This window comes from Agelaius phoeniceus, chromosome Z, assembly GCF_051311805.1.
Source record: "Agelaius phoeniceus isolate bAgePho1 chromosome Z, bAgePho1.hap1, whole genome shotgun sequence".
Classification (NCBI taxonomy): domain Eukaryota; kingdom Metazoa; phylum Chordata; class Aves; order Passeriformes; family Icteridae; genus Agelaius; species Agelaius phoeniceus.
In genome coordinates, this window is record NC_135303.1 from 15,183,336 (window position 1) to 15,207,464 (window position 24,129).

The 24,129-nt window shown below is 39.8% G+C and overlaps 2 protein-coding genes and 1 long non-coding RNA gene across 6 annotated transcripts in view; 1 reads left to right on the top strand and 2 right to left on the bottom strand.

Moving 5' to 3' along the window:
* The window catches only part of YTHDC2 (YTH N6-methyladenosine RNA binding protein C2), a 29,296-nt gene extending 16,616 nt beyond the window's left edge, over positions 1–12,680 (bottom strand). The window contains exons 1-11 of one of the 4 annotated variants that reach the window (XM_054653353.2): positions 12,376–12,680; positions 11,662–11,752; positions 11,086–11,279; positions 9,256–9,455; positions 8,472–8,638; positions 5,905–6,007; positions 4,546–4,702; positions 2,286–2,393; positions 1,117–1,265; positions 616–751; positions 135–261 (exon numbers count right to left, since the gene is read on the bottom strand). In XM_054653353.2, the coding sequence (XP_054509328.1) occupies positions 135–261; positions 616–751; positions 1,117–1,265; positions 2,286–2,393; positions 4,546–4,702; positions 5,905–6,007; positions 8,472–8,638; positions 9,256–9,455; positions 11,086–11,279; positions 11,662–11,752; positions 12,376–12,550 (1,607 nt within the window). In that variant the 5' untranslated portion in view covers positions 12,551–12,680. The other 3 variants (XM_077171537.1, XM_077171538.1, XM_077171539.1) reach the window with 3 other exon arrangements.
* A 6,214-nt stretch (positions 12,681–18,894) lies between these two features.
* On the bottom strand, positions 18,895–22,478 carry LOC143692049 (uncharacterized). Its single transcript, XR_013179926.1, has 3 exons — positions 22,338–22,478; positions 20,421–20,585; positions 18,895–19,848 (listed from the first exon to the last, which is right to left on the bottom strand). It is a non-coding gene; the product is annotated as an uncharacterized LOC143692049 (long non-coding RNA).
* Positions 22,184–24,129, top strand: part of MCC (MCC regulator of Wnt signaling pathway) — a 183,506-nt gene continuing 181,560 nt past the window's right edge. Inside the window, exon 1 of the mRNA XM_054653346.2 lies at positions 22,184–22,496. Within this exon, the coding sequence (XP_054509321.2) occupies positions 22,360–22,496 (137 nt within the window). The 5' untranslated portion in view covers positions 22,184–22,359. The remainder of the gene's footprint in view (positions 22,497–24,129) is intronic.

Here is a 24,129-nt window from a genome sequence, read left to right on the forward strand (position 1 = left end):
CTTTAACATCTAAATTAATTTGCTAACTTATCACTCTGCCCTAAGAACTACAGATTTTGACAGCCTAAACAGTTTCTTTCTCTCTCCTATATTGACAAATAAATCTATCTTTTGGTTTCTCTGTTTGTTTTTACCAGCCATTAGATGATTTGCAGTGGATACTTGCTCCCATACTGATCAACTGTTCCACTTGACTCAAAAAGCCTCTCCCTGAAGAAATCATCAGAGCAGTCGCACCAGTTTCGCTGTGCCTATAATCAACTGAGAAGTAAAAAAAAAAATAAATCAGCAAACCCAACAGAAATGTTATTTCTTCATTTAATATATAGTACAAATATTGCTTTCAAATTCCAGCCCAAAGAGAATTTGTTTCCTCACTTTATCTCTGCAGTCAGTTCATATGAATTCCACACTGTCTTAGAAACACACTTTTGCTAATACTTCAAAACAACAACTAACCAAACAATTCATTAATTCTGCTAGTCCTATCCATTTTTTCAGTAGGTGTCAGAATGCAAAGGTAACAACATTTGAAACTGGAGATAAAAGTAGCCATAAAAATCTAAGTAAATTTGAGGTTACTTTTTTTCTTATGTAATAACACAATAAACTTACCACTGACATTTTCAGTTAAAATAAGATTTAAGACCTGAGCAAACGAATCAATATCTTTATGCAACCAGATGTCAGAAAGACAGGAATCCATTTCTTTTACTATCCACGGTTCAAGGCAATTCACGTCTTTTTCAGTCTGAAGATAAAAAAAATATTGAATGGTTAATCTCTTCCATGAGTTGTCTTTATTCTCATACATTACTCACAAAGAATTTGAATGATTCTTTTTCCCAGCAGCAACCAGAAATCCAGCACTCATGTATCAGTTAATGCACTGATTTTGTCATATGCAAGTACTAACACAATGGCAGTTGAGCCATTTGACTGAGGAAAAGCTGTGTACAACCACCGTAACTAGAGCAATTAATCCTAATAAAGTAATCTTTAAAATATATTAATATCCTGAAAGACTCTACAGAACTATCTTTAGAAAACAGATTTTAAATGGCTAGTAATACAACACAAATATAAACACCTCTTCCAACAAAAGAAAAAATTTACCAGTTGATTAAAGACAGTGTCACCACCCTCATCCAACCATTTGTACTCCTCATTTGCCCTTGGAACTGATTTTTGTCTCCGAGATGTCAGTTTGTTCATGCTTTCTTGAGCTGAACACCACTCAGCAAGAGTGCTCTTCTGCTTCTCTTCTAGAATGCAAAGTATTCACCAAGAAAGTTTTAGAGTCATCTTTATTATCAATTGTTTTCTACTAAAAAAGATAGTTACAGTAGGTAAAAATGTTACCTATTCAACCTCTTTTATTTAATCTAGAATGCTACTACCAGTCCAAGATAAATGACATGTTTAACGGTATCCAAAGTGCACCACTGAAAACAAGGGCTATAAGAACAAGGTAAAACCTACCATTTTGGGGTTTAACCCCCCAAGCCTCCATTATTCCAAACTACTACATTCAACAATCTTCCTTAAGTAATGACCTTCCACACAAACTCAGCCCAGATCTTTTTCCAGAAATGGAATGCTGAAGAAGAGTGATACAGTCCCTGCACGTAACAACTTATTTTTGCATACAAGAAACAGTAGAAAACACCAGTGTCCTAATCCAACTTTTCTGTTCCCAGTGTCAGAGCTGAGCACTGTAATAAATATCCAGTTAGGATTGTATGTTATATATATAGCTTTGAGGTTTGCATTTTTTAAATTTTTTTCTTAAATAATCACTGGGATCATTACTTTCAGTTGCCAAGAAAACTTATGAAGCAGTATCTACTTAATCAACTGAAAACCAATTATGTTTAGCTCAAGAGTGTTAACACTTACAAAAAATACATCCATGCCGGAAGAAAGCAGTGAAAAATGTTACTAAAGGGAATGACTTGTACATTTTGTGCAAGATGTACAAAATCCTGCTTCTTTAATAGCTGTACTTTAATTTATACCCAAAGGTACAGGGCATCCCATACTTCTTTAGTATTCATGTGGGCAGAGCCCCCAGTTACATTAACTCTACACCATTTTTTTCTTTAACTGCATAAACTATTTCAACAATGTAAATATTAAGAGCTTAAAGATACTTGCTGTTGTCTTATCACATCTCATTTAATCTCCTGACTTTGGAATTTTAACAGAAAATAATCCTGTCAATTGTTTGTTCAATCAATCAATGATTCTCATTGCTAACCCTTACGATTAAGAAGTCCACCAACCTTGCTGCTTCTCTTTTTTGTACTTCACCATCTCTTTGTTTGTATACCCAGTGCTTCGTAAAATGTCCTCCAGAAACATCTCTTTAACTTCAAAAGGTCTCCCTTGGACTAAAAGTATAAAAAATTCATTAAAGATTATATATTCACTAACTTCACTTACAGCATTTATTTTGTTAAAAATTATCTTCATTGGAGTTTATTTTTCTCAAAATTATACAAAACAAAAAATTTCCAATGTAAAATGCCACCTTGTTTCTCATCAAGCTCTTCAATTTTATCAAGTGTTATAGCAAGAGATGTTGATAAGATGATTATAAGATTGACAGTTATTACCCCTAAATTTTTTTAAATGAGAAAAAGAAAACAGCCATTTTTGTTTAGGGTTACAAACAAGAACTTGCCATGTAAGCCTGCCACCTGGATTAAAAATGTAATTAATTAATAAGCAATTAATATAGTTTTTGCAAGGTTCCACATGGAGACAGTACATCTTTGTATTGAACTACTTTCTTTTCATGAGAAGTATGTGAGAAGATAGACTTATCTCCATGTCCTCAACTAATTCAGCAAAGCTGAGCTTTCTTTACGGAGTACTTTTTGACAGATGAGACATCCCAGTGGCCTTTACCTTCTAATAATTTATCCTGATTTCTTTTTCAACATGACTATTTTCTAGACCTTATCCGTGGACATTAAAGGATGCTTTTTGCATGAAGAATTAAAATCTCTACATTTTGATTTCTTGTCCCTTAAGCTGACTTTAGATCACTCAGGATTTTCCTTCAGAAAGAACAATCCACAATTCACATACTTTTAGAAGCTGTCACAGAGGAAGTCTTCCGACACTGATAACAAACTCTGTGTACTATAGCAATCCACAACTACAAAATGTTGGTTTCCGTGGTCAGAATTTTGTCAGCCATATTGCTGAAGAAGAATCAAACCTTTTTCACTACATTAAAAGAAACAGCCGCTTCTTTTAATTCTCAAAAAAAAAAAAAAGGAAAAAAATCCGTATTTTCAATTGCTATTGGCTTTTATTACATAACCAGCATAAGCACTGTGGTAAACTGGAGAGCTTGCCATCAGAATTTCCAACACAAATATACCAATACGAAAGAACAGGAAGTTGCAAAAAGAGTAAACTGGAAAGCCACACAACAATCACAACTGAGGCAAAAAATATTCAGAGAATATGAAATCATGTGCCATTTCCAGATTCCTGTCTCCAACAAGTTGCAAGCCTTATTTTACTAGGCAGAAATTCAAAATTGGGAACTAGAAATAAACATTTCCATCTGCAAAAAAAAGGGGAAAAGAGGTTTCCTTCTCACAAGCATTCGCTAAAATAAACCAGTAAGCAATCCCACCTGTTTCCTAAAGCTGCTAAGATTTTTTAAAAAAAGGCTGACATGCAGAGAGTCTACCTGACTGTCAAATAAAGCATTTCGCTTAAAAGCTACTTTTCAAAACACATTAAACTTGGACATTATTGTTGAAAAATTAAGAGGACTGTAAGGTGCCAGAGGAGGTTGTCCATGTAGAAAACCTGCAAGCAAGGAGGGTGGGGAAAAAACCCCCAAACCCACAAAAACCCCCCATCTCCCACGCATTTGTATTTTGCCTCTACTAAAGATCTGTCAAATGAAATTAAAACAGCAATACACGGGAACTTTTCTTTGCATTTGAATGTAATCTAACTGCAGGTAACTGAGTCAACACAAACTAAGAGAAACTGGATGCCTTTTCTGAATATTTACCTAGATGAATGGCTACTAATTTGCTTAAAATCAAAGAATCGTGTGATTCAAACATGAAACCCAAGCTGCTTATGCCTGTATTTTTGAACTGAACAGGTACAGTTATCTGTATTTTAGCCAGTAACCAGTAACAACCCTCATGAGGACTGAAGAATAAGAATCTACTGGAGTGTATTAATATACGTCACACTCATGTAGCTCCCAAGTCCTGTATCAGCATGAAGACAACACTTCAAAAACCTTTTCCTACTTCTTTATTAATAGTGGAGGGGGGCAGGACACACCTGCGTTTACAGAACTCCCAGTGACTAAAACACTTCATTCTGAATTAGGAAAATAGTTAAGAAACAAAAAACCTGACTACACAAAGAACAAGGATTCCTGTAACTCTCAATGTATTCATCATGTGCCTTTACTCAAAATAGTTTGCTACAGTTTAGTAAGATCTGTGAGTCTCAGGGCAGGTATAGTCAGATTTAAGAGTTAAGATAAATACTTACTATGTATTACTGGGCAGCTTCCAAAATACCTAATAAAGAGATTTGCATCTAGAGCAGCACTAGAAATAATTAGTTTTAGAGTATTCTGGTTTTGCAGCACATCTCTCAGTTTTATTAGCAAGAAGTCGCTGAACCTATCCCTCTCATGCACTTCATCCTGTAACAAAAGAAAAAAGGAGAGATAAAAAAACCTCACAGACTCAAGATCACAACTTCTGACAAAAATGAACTTTAAAAAAAAATTTGATTGCACATTACAGAGGCCTTAAAATGTGTAAGTCTAGTTTAAGTCATAGGATTTTTTTAAAAAGGGGTTTTTTTATGCTTTCCATCAGCAAAAAAAAACTTCAAAAAGCTTTTATCAGAGCTGAGTGCATTGCAATGCTGAAGCTCTACACACCTTAATTTCAGAGGCCAAAATAAATATCTGAAACACGTCTAATTTTGTATTTGAAGCCAAATTTCAAGAAAACGCCACAAACCACAAATCCTACAAATCTTACTTTAATAAATTCTCACTTCACCACTGATGAGCATTTAAAGAAATGTATGACACCACATAATCAGAAAAACAGAGAGACTGCTTAGACAAGTCATACACAAAGCCTATAAACTAAGGCACATAACTCAATAACCACCTTTGTCATTCTTCTGTTTTGTTTTGTATTATGAATGAATGAAACAATGGCTCAAATCAAGGTTTATAGGCTGACATCAAGAATGTATAGATCATTCTCATGCTTTTTTTATGCTTTGATAAACAGGTAGGCACCCAAACTTACCATGTTTTCTTTTAATCTTCAGTACTTAAATCTTGCCATAAGCATTCTACTTCCTCTTACTTATTAAATTCCACAATAGGAATACTAACATAATCATAAATGAAGACACCTGAATAATTTGCTAGCAACTGGTCTCCACATTATATTATTATATATGGGCAAACAAACGGACTGAAAACCTGGTATTGCTAAAACAAATACATGACAACAGAAATTCTGACATGATCACATTGAACCAGATCAATGTAAGCCTCCCTAAAGATTTTCTGAAGAACAGGGGAAGTTCAGAAAAATTTACACTTCTGTCCTCCTCAGCTCCTCCCAATTCCACAACTAATCATTGGCATTAAAATAAAATATTTTTACAGGAAAAAACACAAATGCACAGAAAACCACCAAAATCCACAAAATATGCATGCTACTCTAAGGACTCAGTAAGTCTTTAAAGTTGATTCAGATTCTACCAAACAAAAACACCTAAAGTGCTCAGCAAATTTAAATTTAAAAAAAATAGGACTTCATTTTCCAAAGCAATACATATTGCTCCTCCCCACATGAAAGACCACAGGATGCTCACCACAATAACATGGGTCACGGTGGAGAGGGTGCTGTCTCCTGCCATCAGTGTGCGAAGGAGCATGTCATTAGTGCAGAATGTTACCAGTGTCTTTGGAGAAACCCTATGGAACACATCACAGAGACAACTCAGGGCCTTTGCACCATTTAAAGGTAGTTAGCTTTCCACAGATCAAAACTTAAAGCAGCTGCTGACAGGAAGAGGAATTACAGTTCTCTCCTCAAAGGACTCATGCACACCATTTGTTTTGAAATTATGCCTTTTCCCAGACATTTCCCAACAATCTGTAGTGCTTGTGCCCCAAAACTCTGGACAACAGATTAACTGAAAAAATAAGATTCAAATTTTAATAAATAAGGAAGTAAAAGAGAACTATGAAGAAACTCTGCATGTCATTCAATTTACTAGAAAATTCCATGTGGAAAACCAGGCTTCAATTCCTCAGCATATGCCTGGATATAGCCTTTGTATTTTACTACATGTGGTGGGATGAGCCTGGCTGGATGTCAGGTGCCTCCCCAGCTACTCTATCTGTCCTCTCCATGGGTAGGGGAGAGGAAACACAACGAAAGACTCACAGGGTCAAGAAGGAAAACGTGAGTCTCTCTCATGGACAGTCCTTCATGAGCTTCTCCAATACAAGTCCTTCCCATGGGTTGCAGTACTCCATGAACTGCTGCAGTAGAGGTCCCTTTCCACAAAGGGCAGTGCTTCAGGAACATCTTGCTCCATTGTGGGACTCCCACAGGGTCACAATCCTGACAGCAAACATGCTTCTTGTGTGGGCTCCCTCCATGGGGCCACAGGTTCTGCCAGGAGCCTTTTTCAGCACAGACCTCCCAGAGGATCACAGCCTCCTTCAAGCATCCACTTGCCCGAACATAGAGTCCTGCGCAGGGGGATGGATCCCTGCTGCACCATGGACTCCATGGGCTGCAGGGACACAGCTGCCTCACCATGGGCTGCACCTGGCACCTGGAGAACCTCCTCCCCTCCCACAGTGACCTTCCTGTCTGCAGAGCTGCTTCTCTCACCTGCTCTCACTGCTCTTCTTCAACTGCTGCCTCTGTTGTGCAGGTTTTCCTCCCCAATTCCCCACTGTCCCAGAGGCACTACCACCATCACATATGGGCTCAGCCAGAGGCTGGCACTGGCTCTGTCAGACATGGGAGAGGCTTCTGGCACCTTCTCACAGACGCAACCCCACAGCTCCCAAAGCCTTGCCTTGAAGACACAATACATTACAGCTGACTAAATCACAAAGTAATCTGCTGATCCTCTGGTTTTTCAGGAGGTCAAAATACTGAAATGTTAGAATTCTATATCTGGGGCACAGTTAGCTGCCCCAATAAAAACAGCAATTGTCACTACTTCCTCTGGTACGGCCATCCAAAAGGAGCTGAGAAGTTCCTTTGTACTGTACTCTACAGCTCTTCTCTAGAAGGCAGTTAAGAAAACTTTAAAAATTATACTTCTGTGCTGTCTTACTATAAACACCTCTAAACATCTCCACTCCAGATTTGTTTTGTCCACAGCTCAAAATATTGTTATCTCCCCCTTTTAGTGTTTCTCTGGAGTAAATGTATTGATTCCTCTCAAGGTGGATTTTCTGCACTGTTTCCAGTAATTCTTCCATTTTGATCTGACTTTGCTGTTCCTCTGCCAGCATAGTACTTCCATATATTAAATAAGCTGAAGCACTTCCAGCTTATTTGTGATACATCTTCACCAGCTCTTCTAATCTCTTAATAGCCTTCTGAGCTTTCACATACACATTTGAATTCTTATTGTGGCTTTGTTGTTCAAGTGCATTCATTTTCAGCAGCTATGTGTTATCTTTGTTCATTCAAGCAACTCAACCTTTTGCCATCTTCTGGTCACTCATATCCCAACTGCTGGCCCTTCCCTGAAATGTCACTGCCTATGCAGTACAAAGATGTAAAGACCCCACACAATCCATTCATGCTCTGCTTTACAAACTAATTCATCAAGTGATATTGAAATCTCTACTTTTACATCACGTTTTCACAAAAGCTGCAGCAGAGTAAATTAAGACCAAACTAGACAGATAAATAATGCTCAGCTTCATCAGTCACTTTCCAAACTTGTTGTCTTCCCTTTTATGACTCCTATCAACTCAAACTATGTAACATTTGTTACAGCATGCTGGTCTTCACACCTACCTTCAAAGCTTGCAGAACTTTTGGATCCACATATGTTAAAAGTAGAGAGGGGGGAAAAAAAATAGAAAGTGTAGACTTGATCTGAAAATCATACAAGGATTTTACATGCATACACTCTGCAGAAGAAATCAATAGAAAGCACTTGAAATTCAGTTCTGTAAGACAACCTACATGAAACTGCAAAACACAGGAAGAAAGCCATCCTTTTCACTCTTACGAGTGTAATTATTTACTCTTATTACTCTCAATAGTATCCCTTACCTGCAATAACATATCCCACCTATAATTTGTGGGGCTGCATCCCAAACATACTGCAGTTTAAACGTACACAAGATTCACAATACCAACACAAGATCAACTGACAGTTAGAAATAGCATTAGTACCTGCTTTCTAACCGGATCTGATAACCAATTGTCTGGCCAATCTTCTCTCTTCTTTCTGCTGCCACTCGTTCAGCCACAGCAACAGCTGCTAAACGTCTTGGCTGAGTACAAAACACACGACAGGGAGTTCCATTCTTGTAGCAGTCATCAAGGATAAATTGAGGGATCTGTAAAGAAGTGGTTCAAATTTACTCTTTGAGAAAGCCACAGCTTTGTTAGCACAGGGAAACAATTTAACTGCAATTTAAATTTAATTAATTTATTACACATTGCAAAAGACTTTTCATTAGGATTACCACTGCAAGCATACCTGCATTGGTGGAAAATAAATTTCTAAGTATAACCTATTTAGGTTTTTTTTAAAGAAAAAACTTGCAGTGTCTCTCTCCTGCTTCAGAGAAATCTGAAAAAAAAGCCCCCTGTAGATAATCTCTCATTTTAACACAAAAAATATATTACTGTGGGTACTAAGAACAGAAATAGCCTTAGAAGAAAAAAGGCTATACAAACATCACAGTTACTTTCCCTTCAATATTTTGCATTATTTTAATGAAAAAATTGTATCTACAAGAAAATTGTGAGGAAAAATTTATGCTTTTAGTACCTATCTACTGGCTTAGTGTTTCAAAAGCAAGAAAATTAATTGAAACACAAGACTTTCAATTATACAGGAAAAGAAAAGCCTTGAAATAGCATAAAAATATCCCATATCAGAAATGTTACACAATTGGCATTAGTTTAGTATAAACACTGTTATCTTTTTTATTTCATTGAAGAAACATACTTGCGTAGTTTTTCCTGATCCAGTCTCTCCTATAATCAAAACAATTTTATTGTCCTTTATTATTTGGACAATTTCTTCCTGTTTTTCAAGAACTGGTAGTGACTGCCTAAAGGAATCAAGCTCTGATTCCCCTCTTTTCACTGGGACCTGGGGGATACCATCATTAAGTCGACCACTTGTCTTATTTACTTCCTTGTTTTCTGCAAAGAGAAGTTAAAAGTTTATTTATACAGATCCAGAGGAAGGTCACTAAAAACACCGCTCAAAAATTGTACTTAAAAATTAACGTTGCTGACTTTTTATGCATCCCTGTGGGTAAAGTGACAAACCCATCACAATTTAGAAGTCATATTTATAGCAACATGTCCTCCTGAGGTGCTTGCAATAGATATTTTTCAAAACAGTTATTACTTTCACAGGTATTTCAAACAAAACCAGACTCTTCCAGAGCATTGCTCCAAGTCAGAAAAGCCTACAAAGAGCAAAAGGAAAAAGAGAAACTAAACGAGAGAAAAGCAGCCTGGTGTATTTTGGTGGCTTTTGTATCTGCACCCACATTTCACACCTGCAGTTCTCCCTAGAAATACACACTTACAGAGTTAAACCTTTAAGCTATTGCAAGATTTTGCCTGAAATCATACTAATGCAAGCATGCTGCATCAAGAGTCCTGGATCCCACACAGCAGTGTGATGTGCTAGAAAGCAGTGCATAAGTAGCCCAAAAACATGCACATCTTCTGAGGGAGCTACTTCAAATCCATCATTGCAAGTGCTACTCTGTAGTTCCTTGATAATTATTTTCCAGAAGAATGAAAAGCTTTCTGTAGACTAATTATACACACGATAACTGTGATTAATACATTCATATACTAAATTTCAAGCTCTGCTGTACCAAGACAAACACAGACTTAGAGATCAGGAGAACTAAAAATACATTCTTGAGAAGCAGATAAAGATAAATATTAGACTATTCATTAACTTATTCCTTACATTGCTAATACATTGCATTTCAGTACTTCTATTATAGCTTCCTTCTGTTCATTGAACAATCCTATTAACCAACTGAAACAATTGAAAAAAATAGCAAAGGAAGCACTAAAAGAACAAATACCATGTATCAGAAACACGCAATTAAACAAGGCATATTGGTACAAGTATTTTTTGTTCACTACAACCATCTCTGCACACAGAAACACAATGTAAGTCTAAAGCAAGAATCTAGATGAAAGCCTTGCTTTAAAAAAAAAAAGGGCACTCTTTTTTTTAAAAAAAGGCAATACTCCTTTTTTTAATTAAAAAAACAACCCAATTTTCAGAAGTTTGTCTTTCAGCAAACTCTTCTGTATTCAAGAAATCAAGAAGTCTGGAAAATAGTCTCTTAAGGACCAAATCTATTTTGTGGAGATGAAACCTTCTTGATTTATCAAGGACATTCATTTCTATAAGCAGAATAGACAACCTCATTTTCTTATAAGGGCGTTCTTATGGCATTGTGGTAACACTGACTCTTCAATCTCCACCTCACAGTACTTCTATGAAGCCACATTTCACAAATGTGCTTCCAAAAAGATTTGGCTGGAACTGGCTCAAAGATTCTAAATTAACACAGCACAAGGTAGACATCACAATGTGCATGATATGACTTCCCAAGTTCTTCAGAACACCAGTTATGAAAGACCTTAAAAGGAAAATTCATGTGTTTGTTTAATGGTGTCTGAGAGGACACAAGAGGGGACAGCACAGAAAGGTTTGTTTTGTCACCGAGTTGCAGGTGGTTTTTTCAAGTGGTGTTGATGGACAAGTCCAAATCAGAAGACACACAGAACATACCAGATTCAACAGCACAGGCGTGTCCTCTCTCTGTCCTTGGCAGGAGTTCTGTGCGCTCCTTGTTTGTGACAGGAAAGCTCTGAATGAGACTCCGAACGGCGTGCTTTGTACGGAGAGCCAAGTCACAAGTCATGACTGCATGTGCATCTGATACATCCTTCTTCCTTACAGTCAGGTATCGATTGGCACCTTTTCTGTGAGGGGGGAAAAGAAAATGCATTTTAAGAATAAGGAACCTACTCTGGGTTAACTTTTATCTGTCAAGGTATGAGACTCTATGCAAAATCTTTGAAAAAACCCAGACCTCACAGTGAAGCTTTTTTAATGAACCCATTCAATCCACAAAGTGGATTAAGTGGAAAAGCAAGCTGTCTCAAAATGCATGTCACAAGTTTTTCCAAGCACGCATACAGCAATGAACAAAGATACTTATTTTTGTGTCTACTTTTACACTTTTTTCTCTAATACTATTCCTTGCAACATGGTAGGGTATATTGAAAACATCTATCAGGTTATCATTAGTCATGAAATTCCCTTGGTTTGCAGCTAAAAACCAAAAATTGTACCCCAACTCACCCTTTGCTTTTAGATACCAGTCCAAGAGACTGACAGAGCCGGTGAACAAATGCTCTTTCACTACTAGTGAAACTAGAAGGAAATTCCATCTCTAGAATGATAAATAATAATGAAAAAACAGTAATAATGCAACAGGCAGTAATCTTGACATATTATATCAATGTTACAGACCCACAGAATTGTTAGGATTGGAAGGGAGACCACCCAGTGCAACCCCCCTGCCAAGGCAGAGTCACCTGGAGCAGATGACAGAGGAACACATCAGGGGTTTGGGATGTCTCCAGAGGGGGAAACTCAACACTTTCCCCAGGCAGCATTCCCAGTGCTCTATCGCCCTCAATGGAAAGAAGTGCTCCCTCATGTTGAGGTGGAACTTGTTGTTTTATGGCCATTGCTCCCTGTCAAAAAGTCTGCACCACCTTCAGGGGACTCATCTTGAAGATATTTATATGCATTAATGAAATACCCTCTCAGTCTCCTCGAGGCTAAACAGGACCATCTCCCACATCTCTCCTGATAACAGATGATCCAGCCCCCTCATCTCATCTCAGTGGTCTCTGCTGGACCCCCTCCAGTAGTTCCCTGTCTCTGTGCTGAGACGCTTAGAGCTGGACACAGCAGCCCAGCTGTGCCTCACTAGGGCCGGGCAGAGGGCCAGGATCCCCGCCCTCACTACACCCTCAGGCTGCCCCCGGGCCCGGCTGTGCCGCGCACCCGCTTCGTCCCCTCTCCGGAACCGCTCCAGGGCGAGCTGCACCGCCATTTCCACCTCCTCGTCCACGCCGACCTCCCTGAGGGCCTCGGCCCGGGCGCGCACCGCGGCGGCGGCAACCGACCCCCCCGTGGCCCCGCTGGGCTGCCGCCGCGGGACCCGCCTGTGTCGCGACATGGCCCCGTGTCACGGCCCCACACGTCCCCGACACCGACACAGATCGGGGGCGGCAGCGCCTCGGCCCAGGGGGCGACACTGGCGGCGGGGCGGGGCTCCCGCGGCCGGAATAGGCCCGAACGGAAGGAATTTGGCTCTTTTCCCGCCGTTAGGGGGGAAGCGTGCCTAAGCACCGAGGTATGTGTACGGCTGTGACCAAAAAGGGGCACTGGTACCCTGTATGGTCATAAATTACGTGATTTAATTGCATGGTATTAAACGTAGGCGTGGCGAGGGTCATTTCGGCCCTCAGCCTCCTCATTCTGTAAAGCGTTACTTGCCCTTGATCTTAGATCGTCTTTTCCTGCTGTCCTTTGACTGCACGCTGCGGACACGAGGTGGAAACTAAAGCCAAACCTCTTGGGTATGACACAGAGCTCGATGTTGAAAGCTGCTGCTTTGGAAACATCATTAGGTCAGAAGGAGAGTACTTAGAAGAAGAACAAACTACTCCTCAGTTGTGAACTGAAGTGGGGAATTAAATAAATGGAAAATAAACACTCACTGTCTGATGTAGCTGGCTGAAAAATGGCTCTTAAACCACTTCTACCAAAGCGTTTACAAGGCTCATTTCAGCATAATTCTGCATTAGAGGTCACAGTGGAGCAGAACAATTGATCTGTTCTAAGGTTTTAAATTTTTTTCTGTTCAGGTATCTGCCTATGTATCTTCAACCAAAGTACATAATGCTAGTTCGTGATTGATGTTCCTGTGACATTCAGTACTGCCACCTTAGAGCACGTCACAGTTATTACGGAAAATTAAACACTTCAGCTGAATAAAATGAGCATTCCTCTTATCATTGTTGGTATCAACAGTAAAAAATGAGAGCTCATAACTAATTTGAAAGAGTCACATCAGAAATTTTAATTATGAATGCAGATCTCTTATCAGTTTCTGCCTCTTAATAGCATCATCTTGCCTTCCAACAGACAAAAATCCCCATGATTCTGAAAAATGATTCCTCAGGCTCAATACTCCTCTCAGTTTGCAATCCTGTAAATACAGCAGCACACAGAGATAACTAACTGTTGGGTTAGGTCTCATCTATATGGCTAAAAGTGGCATGAAGCCTGAGTGCATCCTGCATAACAAATTCCTTAAGACATGCCTTTCTTCTTTCACTGCTTTTTTGACTGTCCAATGTGTTATGAATAAGAATCTTGACTAGGCCAATATTCAAGCAGCAATCAATTTATTATTTAATATGGTAAAGTATGAGCAATACAGCGCTGGGTACAGTGGGGGAAGTTTTCCCTCCAACTGCACACCGTAATTGATGGTTACAGGTATTTATAGGGGTACTCATCAGGTTTTTCAGCAGTTTCTATTTCCATTTTTTACTCATCAGCAATTTTTATTCCAAATTATTACATCACAATTCTATACGCTATTGTGATCTTAGTTTCTCAGGATGTATCTCAAAGGAGTATCCCCAGATGGTGGCGGTCCAGTTTCCGAAAGAAGAAAGACAAATCTCACCTGGTGGAGTCCAGCTCCCCAGATGTGGGTCCACCTTTTAATTGCAGAGACTATAAACCTAACAACAGTGGTGTCCAGCTTCCCTTGGTCAAAACTATAAATCCTTGAGGTGATGTTCATCTTCCTTTCTCAAGCTGTTTTTCTCTGCTTCAATAAGGTGTGAGATAAGCATATTTCCTTTATCTATATTCCAAAGCTATAGTTTCAGGGATACAAGTAATATTCTAAAATTATACTTCAAAAGGTTATTATTGCAGAGCTCTTTATGGATTAACTGCAAGCAAAAAGCAACATCCTTAACGCTTTAATTCCATTGCTCCTAAATCAACCAGGGTTAATTGCAAACAAAAGATAGGTTCAAAGGCCTTTTTCCATGCTTTATTTTCCTCAGTTATTATTAGAATTCACAGCTCTCCCATTGTCGGGGTCCACCATTTCGCATTCACAAATGTGTATGTATTGTGTATTCACAAATACACACGTCGCCTGTTTGTACCTAACATGAAACACAGCTTTGTATTTCACAAATGCTATTAGGAGGGTGAAAAAATAGGAGACTGTAGTCAGGCATGCACTGCCTGCTGCAGCCCTGCTAAATACTGAGTTGCAGTCTGGACTCAGCATATGAATGAGCAAAGAATTGTGCTTACCCAAGTTCTTAGACATGGAGGCTTTATTCTTTGTACATACTCTCTTAATAAAAATTACTAGCTGTGGACTTTCATATTAGAAATAACAACCTGTATGTATTTAAAAATTCTGTTTTCATGAATGGCCTCAGAAATACCTTCTGGCTAATGTTTACTCAAAGCAACCCCTGGAATAAGAATTATTTCCTTCTATTAACATATGTCCAAATGCCCATGTATTTTTTTTAAGAAGAATTAAGAGGCAGCACAGTTTTATGCAAAAATACATCTGCATGTTTAAATACAATTAGGTATTCTTATTTTACCTTCCCTAGAGGCAGTTTTGCTGACTTCTTTTCAATTTGCAGAACATTTTCTCTCTTGTAAACACTCTTATGTTCCACAAAAGATGCCAGTTCTAAGAGAAAAAGAACTGCAAAGGAAGTTGGTGAAACAGTATTATCTGTTATGTACTGTGTTAGATTGTGTCAGATTTGACTGCAAAATAGTCTTTCTAACTCCGTTTTTGTTTGTTTGGAATTTTTTAATGATTTTAAGTGTTATAAGACCTATTAGCTGTTGAAATATGATTCAAGGTTCACTGGTGAGCCAATTCTTCAAGATCAAGTTAATGAAAGAACACAAGATTTATTTCTCTTTTCAGTTCCTTGATTACAAAAATAAGGGGAAAAAAAAGGGAATACCAGTATGTAGGGGTTTTTTAGGCATCATAGTAAACTTGTAACCAGATAGCTGTTGGCTGCTGTGATCATTAATGATCCCATGAAGTAAGTTAGGGAAGTAATTTTAGGGAAGTAAGACTGATGTCAAATGATATTGAAAGATATTTGTTTAATAAATTAAGTGCAGTGAAAATGGGCATTTCTTGCTTTACTGCCCTCTACTGTATGCACTGATACACTGATCGTTCCCCAGACCTTTGGCTGCTGATCCGGGTGATTGCCCCATTTCTGTAACCTCTCCTATCATCTACTGACACATCATTTCTTATTTATCTGTCTTTTCCACTTCCCTTACTTAGTTCAGTTTTTATTTATTTTTGAGACATCTAGGAAAAAGCCTTTCGATCAGTTCTGTCCTTGTAAAACAACCTCTCTCAGGTCCTCAGTTGCCACAGTCCAGAGCTTGGGCTTTGTCTCTACAAATCCATTTCCCTCATTGCTGTTGAACTTCCAGGGGAAAGCTGCAACCCTTCAGTGGAGCTCAAGGCATCTATAGAGTTCAGCAATGAATCCAGAATGGAGGCTGGGGAAGAGCATGATTCCCAACAGGGTCAGGTATGCCCCAGTTCTTCCCACAGCTTTCTCCACTACTCCCCACTCCTAAATTGAAAAACTCTAGTTTCCAGGGTGAACAAATGACAGAGGACTGGAGGGAGAGTGGAATGATCCTGTGCTAACAGATCTTTCTGTGTCTACAAGATGTTATAAAGGCAGCATGAAAACTGCAGGGATCCCGTGTCTTGTGAGCTTAGGAGTAGACTGAAGGCAGAAGGATTTCATACTTATGATGCATGTGCTTGTGTCTTTGCTGAAACTGGAACTGAGTGGAACTCATGTGCTCCCTATGGAGATTAATTTATCCAGAATGTAATTTCCCGTTAAAATGCTGTTTCAATGAAATATTTTCACCAAAATAATACCTATGTTGCAGAAATTTTCTGGAGCACAGAACATGTTTAACTATCACAGTCCACAGTCATCAGCACCCTGCAGAAAAAAGTTTTGAGGTTACCTCATAGTCAGTCTACAAAAAGACCATTTATCTTTACATGTGCCCCCACTTTTTTGACCAAAGTAGTATTTTGTTAACGTAGATATAGCTTCAAATAACATACTTTGACAAAAAATAGTGGGAATATTCAATATCTTTGTTTACATGTATATACAAGAAATGAGGAAATTAACTTCTAAATTTCTGTATCTGAAATGTGGATCCTTATGTAAGATCTAGGAGTAGGAACCTGTTGTGAGTAGGAGAACAGTTTAGGATATTTTTGGAAAAAGGGACAAACTGTTCTCATTTCTTTTCTTCATCATTATCAGAAAAAAGTACACTTTTCAGAACAGTTTTACAAGGTGGTTGAGCATTTATAAAGGTGAAAAATGAGGAGGAAGCTTTTCAAAAGAGGCATTAATATTCTATCTAAAAATTAATATTCTTTCTAAAGTATTTTAAATCCTAGAGAAAATATCTCAGTTTTGCAGATCTCTCTTGGGAGCAGGAGGAGAAAAATCAGAAAAATCAGCCTCACCAAAAAAAAAAAAAATTTCTCTTTTAAATGTACTGTTTTAAGAGTTTTCAAACAGCTCAACTTGCTAAGACTTCCACAGAAAAGCCTGCAGAAGAATTATATTTCTAGATGGAGCTTGAAATCATAGGTCTGTGATGAGAAATTGATCTAAACAAAGTAATGTGAAGAAGGTAATACAGTGACTTCAGACACAAGATTTTGATGAGAATTTAACTTAGCAATTTTCTAGCTAAACCATTGCTCTGTTAGCAGCAGATGCTGTTTGCTGATGTTTTAAATAACATTAATTTGAACTCACGTTATATGTCTGTTACTTGAATTTTTTTTTACAGTGAAGATCAGTAAACAAAGATGGTCTTTATCTGAAGCTGACTGACACACAGAACTATCTCTCCTTTGACACTATCAGGCATTGCTTTTGATTGTAGTATACATCAAAATGTATACATCAAAATCTTCAGTCTGAATATCTAAGCAGTGGAAGCAATTAGAATAGCTATGTCTCCCATCTATCTTACAGCAACATAAAAAATATGCATTTTGTAAGTTAGATCATAGAAAATAAAGTATGTTTTTAATTTCACTTCACCAATTAAAAAAAAAAAAGTATGTTTAGATAGGACATAACTTCTTCTTAGCCCTTATATTACCTGGGCATGGTTTATATAGGTTAGGCACAGATTTAGATCTAAGCACACCCACATTTAATAGCTTGGTATACATGTGCAAAGTCATGTTATGTGAGTGCCTGGTGCCCAAGCCAGCTCCACCCTGGTCCCATGTCCCAGCCTGGCCTCTGTTGTCCCCAGGGAGGTGTCTGATACCCTGGGCTGACCTGGTTGCAATGGCTGGGTGGTTCTGGCTACCAGGCCCTGCTGTGCCTTCCCAGGCAGCCCCAGCAACCTCTGGCTCCCCAGCCCCTTGAGATTTTGATTGTAATATTGATACAACAAGCGATGGATTGGAATCTGACCTGAGCTGCAGGTGATTAGGATCCAGGTGATTAGAAATTATAAGTTAAATTGTATTATAAATTCCCCACCATGCTAGTTACAAATTGTACTATGCTGACTCTGCTTTTAGAAATCCCGTGCCATTCTAATAATAAATTCTCTTCTATATCAATCATAACATCCTGTTAAGAAAACAAAGTTTTAATTGTACCTATGGTTTAGTGCCATCCTGACTGCCAATATCCCCAAGAGAACCCATCTGTTTTGGGTGACAGTGTCACTTAGATAACACTGACATGTCTATTAACCAAGAATGTCATGGAGCCTTTTAGCAAGTGTGTGAAAAGGGCTGGATGTAGTATTTAGGAAATTGAAAGGGATGGTATTCTGGGCAGTTGGATTCTGGATGCTGAGAAAGTTCTGCATTGTACACTCTGCCTACCTTGCTCAAAGGAATATTACTAAATTAAACTTCCTGCTTGCAAATTAGGTTACTGTTTGTTTTGTTGGTGGGTTTTGAAAGAGGTTAATTGAAAAATGCTGTGGCTGAATGTTATCTAGAAGGAGGTTTTTCTCTTTTTTTGGTTAGTTGATTTTGGTCATTTGGCAGCTTTTTATGCAGAGATATAAGTTGTTTTCTACTGCAAAACCATTTATAGTTAAATTTGGAGAGGTTTACAGTGATGTTCTTTTTCAATTGTTCAACATCTAATTTGAGGTAGACTTGACTTTCAGGGATCATATGAACCTAAGTGTTCTGTTGATTTGGTGAAAGCTCAGAAAAGTCCAGCATGTCTGGAAATCAGATGTCTCCTGCCCATCTTTCAGAGACGTCAGATTTTGGGTATATAAATGTTGGAGACTAAGTGCAGCTAGTAGTGCTACATCATTGTTATTAACGTTTGCATTGACTGTCTGATATATGCTTATTTGAATTTAGAAATTCAGGACATTATGGAAAATGTATATTGTACAATATAAATTATATTGAAAAACTAAAGATTCATTTAACTTACATAAGAAGACAAACAAATATCCAACGGATCGAGAGTTAAAACCCACAGTCTTAAACAGAAAACATACAAACTTTTAAAATATTTCTTTTGAGAAATATCAAGCCTATTTTGCTACTCAAAGCAGTAAAGAGCTCTCACTCCTTGCCCTCCTTCCTTGTTCTCTCTTCACAAATTTCTAGGCACCACATACCCCTCACACGAGGGACACTTCAGGCAGAATTGTACTTTCTGCTGTACAGCCTAGTTTGTGTTTTAAGTGTGAGGGTTTTGCCATCTGAAATTGGCTGTAGGACTGAACTGCCACATAATTCAAAGCAGGCACAGAAATGTGACTAACTGCAGCTTAGGGTATTGCTTTCCAACTGATGCATCTTTTTAAAAAATTAGATGGGCATCATGATATAAACCAGAAAGCACAGCTGGTTTTACAGTCTTGCATGCCATACCACAGCTAGGATATCAGCTGTTCCTATCAGCAAGGAGGAGCTGGTATGGGTGATTTGTTATCAGGGAAAGTCAGAAACCACTGCACCAAGTTTTCTTGGGACTGGTGCAAATGCAAAAAAAGTTAACTACAGCTGATCCCCATAAGGAGAAGATGGGAGGAAAAATTCAATTGTACCAACTCAAAAATTGTTCACAATGAGCAGGGAGAAGAAAAAGAATGGGTGAATTTCTGATCCACAAAGAAAGCTATTGTGTGAAGCAAGATAAAGTGTTATCTAGATTAGACGAGAAGTGGGAGATTAGTTCAAAAATTGTGAAAACTGGCAAACTGGGAGGCTAGGCAGATAGCATCAGGATGAAGAGAGATTGTTCTTGGAGATTCTCATTGCTGTATTTTGGATCCAATTAGCTTGCTCCATTGATACTGGTGGCCTTGTCAGGAAACAGTTTTAGGACTCTGCAAAGAATCACAGAATTAAAGAATATCACAAGAAGAAAGGGATGCATACAAATACATCGAGTCCAACTCCCTGTGGTTAAGAATTTTCTTCTTAGTAAGAAGCAGTGTGTGCTATACTCACAGAATGTATGCAAGGATTCTTGTGTATGGTATTGAACAGCTTGTCTGTGGGATCTGGCTGAAGAAAATGGTTTTGTGACTTCACATCTCAGTCCTCAGTGTAAACAAACAGCTGCGGTAATCAGCTGGTACCACACAGGAACAACATCCTGCCTAGGACTGAAAAAGCGTGTGCTAACACTAAGAGTCAGACCATTGTAGGTCAGGAGATGGAACATCTGAAAGAATAGCTGCAATATACACTAGTTTAAGTGCCTTGAAAGAGTATGGAAGTGTGTCCCGGTTTAGGGCAGATTTGGGAGGAAACCTCCAAAAGGGGCCCCTCCAGAAATCAAACCCACACGGCCCCTCCCCCCAACTGGTTCGGGAAGGATTTCCTCGGAGAGAAGTGGAAAGAACCTGTTTATTTAACAGGCAAAGCACTCCCCAGCACACAAAATGAACAATACCGGATGACAAAACTGATTCGCTGCTCTGAAGAGATGACAAATTCAGAAAGTCTCCCCGGTGGCTGGTCGCTCTGTTATCAGTCCCTACGGCGCTGGAAAGGCTGCAGAGTAGCCCCGGCAAGCTGCAGAGTACGATGTTTCCTCGGTGTTTCCCAGGGTCCCGGTCTGGAGCAGGTTCAAATAGTTCCAAGAAAAGGGAAAGAAAAACAGTCCAGGGAAAACTCGGACTGCCTCAGCCAGCTAAAGTAACTAACTAACTTAACTAACTAACTAACTAAACTAACTAACTAACTAACTAACTAACTAACTAACTAACTAACTAACGAAAAAGCAAAAGGAGTGCGGTGTTCTGCCCCGTCCATGCCCAGACAACAACAGTGGAGTTCTGTGTTCCAGCAGACTGTGAAGGAGTAAGTGAGGCTGATAACAAAGCTCTGCGTTTCTTCTTCTCCCACTTTGCTCCCAGAGCCAGTGTTGAACGAACAGAATGTAATATCCAGCATAAACAGAACACACGATTGGGGATACAAGCATCATCACGTCACCCTAGGACAGCTCCATACTGCAGTGCCCTGGTCATTCAGAAAGAACTAATGTGAGCAACGTAATTTGGAAATCTGCAGAGACCGAGACAATATGAGAGTGAGTGTATGCATGCTTACACTTGCAAGTAGTTTTAGTTAATAAAGTGCCAGAGGAACTCTTTACCTTGTAATGACTTGTGTAATCAAGATGCAATAAATATTAACAATTAGAACTGTTGCCATCAGTTAATGTATTTTGAAGGCACTGCGCAACAAGTGTGATAACTTTGCTGGATTTATATATTCATTAATCCCTGTCAGCAACTAGGAAGATCAAGATGTTTTGTGGCATGAAGTGGATATCTTCAAAGACTTAATTAATAGGAAAAGAATAATACCTAATACTAGGAAGGCAACAATATGTCCTTAATAACAAGGCCTTTTTTTTTCAAACACAGAAATAGGTTAGGAAAATATTAGTTCACCCAAATTAATCATGTGACGTGATGGAGTAAGAAACATAATGCAATATGTAAACTGAAATGCTGTTCTAGACTGTTTCAGAATAGCCGTTTCCAGTTAGAGATAAAGCGGATTGGTGCTGGTGCTGTATCACTTCTTTTCACAGGAATAAGAATTAAAAGCACTGAATAAAACTTAATTAGATATTGAAAAGGGTGGCAAAGATACTAAAGGCATGATTTTGTTTTTTTCATCTGGCCACATGATGACTGCAAAGAAAACTACTTTTCTTTAAATGAAAAGGAGACCAACAGACAGGGAAGGGTATAGGCCACAAAATGTTCAGGAACAGGAAAACGAATTGTTGACTTTAGTGGAATGGAACCGGATGAGTCAAGGGGGGCTGTTGCTCTCCACCTCAGAATGCTTTTACCTGACCAGTACCCCATCAAACAGACGGGAGTGCAAACGCAGGGCTACAGAAAACGCTGGGGTTTTTTGGCTTCCACAGACCGCCCAAAGCCGCAGCCAAAGCAGCACCCCCGGAGCAGGGAGCCCTGCCCAGCCCTAGGAGAACAAGCGACCCCCGCGGCGGGTTCGGATCGAGCCGCAGTCGGCGGCCCTCGGCAGAGAGGGCAGCCGGCTACGGGCTGGCGACGCTGGTCGCTCGCTCCCAGTGGGTCCCACCGTGATCCCGGCGCCGGACGATGCCGTCCGCCGGCGGGAGCTCTGAGCCTCAGCCGCCCTGTCCCCGCTCCGAGCCCCAGCGGGGTCCCGGCCCCGGCTGTCCCTTCGCGGGCGGTGGGTGCGGGGCCAGCAAGGCCCCCGCCCCGGCTTTGTGCTGCCGCTCGCACTTTGCAGGCGCGGCGGGACTGGGAATCCCGGGCGCACGAGGCAGCCTCGCCTCCTCCTCCTCCTCCTCCTTACCCACCTCCTCCTCCGGAGCGGGGCGCATGATGGCGGCAGCCGCTGTGGCGGAGGTGAACAGCACCGGCAGCAGCAGCACCGATACCTCCAGCACGGGCGAGGAGGAGAGGATGAGGCGCCTCTTCCAGACATGCGACGGCGATGGGGATGGCTTCATCAGCAGGTAGCGACAGCGGGAGGCGGCTCTTTGCTGATACGGAGCCGTCCCGTCCTTCCCCTCGCCCCGCGTTCCCCGGCGCTTAACTTGTGGGCGAGTTGGAGCAGCGGCGGGAGCTCCGCGGCTCCCAGCCCCGCTCTCGTCGGCCCCGGAGCCAGGGGCTCCAGCGGGGCCTCGGCACCGAGAGCTTCCCGGAAAAGGGAACACTGCCCGCAGCACTTCCATGTCCGCCTGGGTTGAAAGATGATGCCTCTGATCCTGGATTTTATCACCTCGTGCCCTGGGCAGGTGGTTTTTGCAATTAAACACACAAAAAGCTCGTGGTGGGTAATCTAGGAGAAAACTCATATTGTTCTCCCGGATCATATGATTTTGTTTTGTCAGTACGGTTTAATACATATTCTTGTTACACAGTTTGGTTTAAATTCCCCTGCTGGTCCTCAGAGAGTTTGAGGAGTGTCACGAAGGCTGATGGGTTGTAGTGGGGAAGGGTGAGTTTGTACATTTGCAGTAGATACTTGGAAATAAGCCATAGTGGAATGTTTATGTGTCTGGAAGCACTGGCTGTGTGTTTTGGTCAGGAGTTGGTTTTGTGGCAATGGTATTTCTGAGTTCTCACGCCATAATTTAAAAAATACTGAACTTCAAAAGGCGAGATTTGCCAGAGGTCGTGGAAACTTGCATTTTCAAAATGAAATTTATGCTATTGCCTGCAATTAATACATGCCTCTAGAGAACTGGGACAGTGAGGGAATTTCTTAAGTCTGCTATTTAACCTGTAACCTAAGAATATGACCCCAAAGAAAGGCTAAGTAAACTTGAATCCCCACTGCCATCTCTTTGGAGCCAGAAAGTTGTTGAAAATCTATAACAACTGGCAGTCACTTTAAAAATAAAGTTCAAGGGTCGTGATATTTCTTATCTGAACAACTCCATGAACACTCTTTTCTCCCCCTCAGTCTAATGATTATTTTGACAGTTGTGGTTTTGAAATATAAACTTTGAAAATGTGTACTTTACAACCAGTGTGCTAAGACTGCTTCTCTTTCCATTTGTTTATGGTCTTCATGGAATTTATTCTGATATCTGAAAACTTGAAATGTTCGCGAAAATTGTGCACTGTCTGTTCAGAGCACACTTGCTTTTCTGTACTGTCATGTTTTTCTGCAATGTGAACTCAGTGTATTTATAATTTAAAGACCTTACTGGGGGAATGTTAAATGTTTTAGTGTTTCATACAGACCATGTAGAGATGTTACCATGACACAAACTACTAATTTCTGATCGACTAATCCACATTCACTAAGTTTTGACCCAGATTTGTATTGTGTTCTTCAGAGTGTTGCTTGAACTACAGTGTTGAAAACTCCAGGATGTGTCTGAGTAGAGGCATTGGATTTCATGATGAAATGGCTGTAAAGCCCAGGGCCTGGGTGGTGGTTGAAAATCCTTGAGGAGATGGTGGGTTCATTGTTGAAGGTTGCTAATACCTTGCTTCAGAAGGGAGTTGTGCATTCAAGGCAGAGCTGGTGTGGCCTTTATCAGAGGGGATGGTGTTATGAATTACTGTCTTCCTTTACATCTCTGTATGAGTGACAAAGTAGTGAAGGAATATTTAAGAAATTATCTTTGACATGAC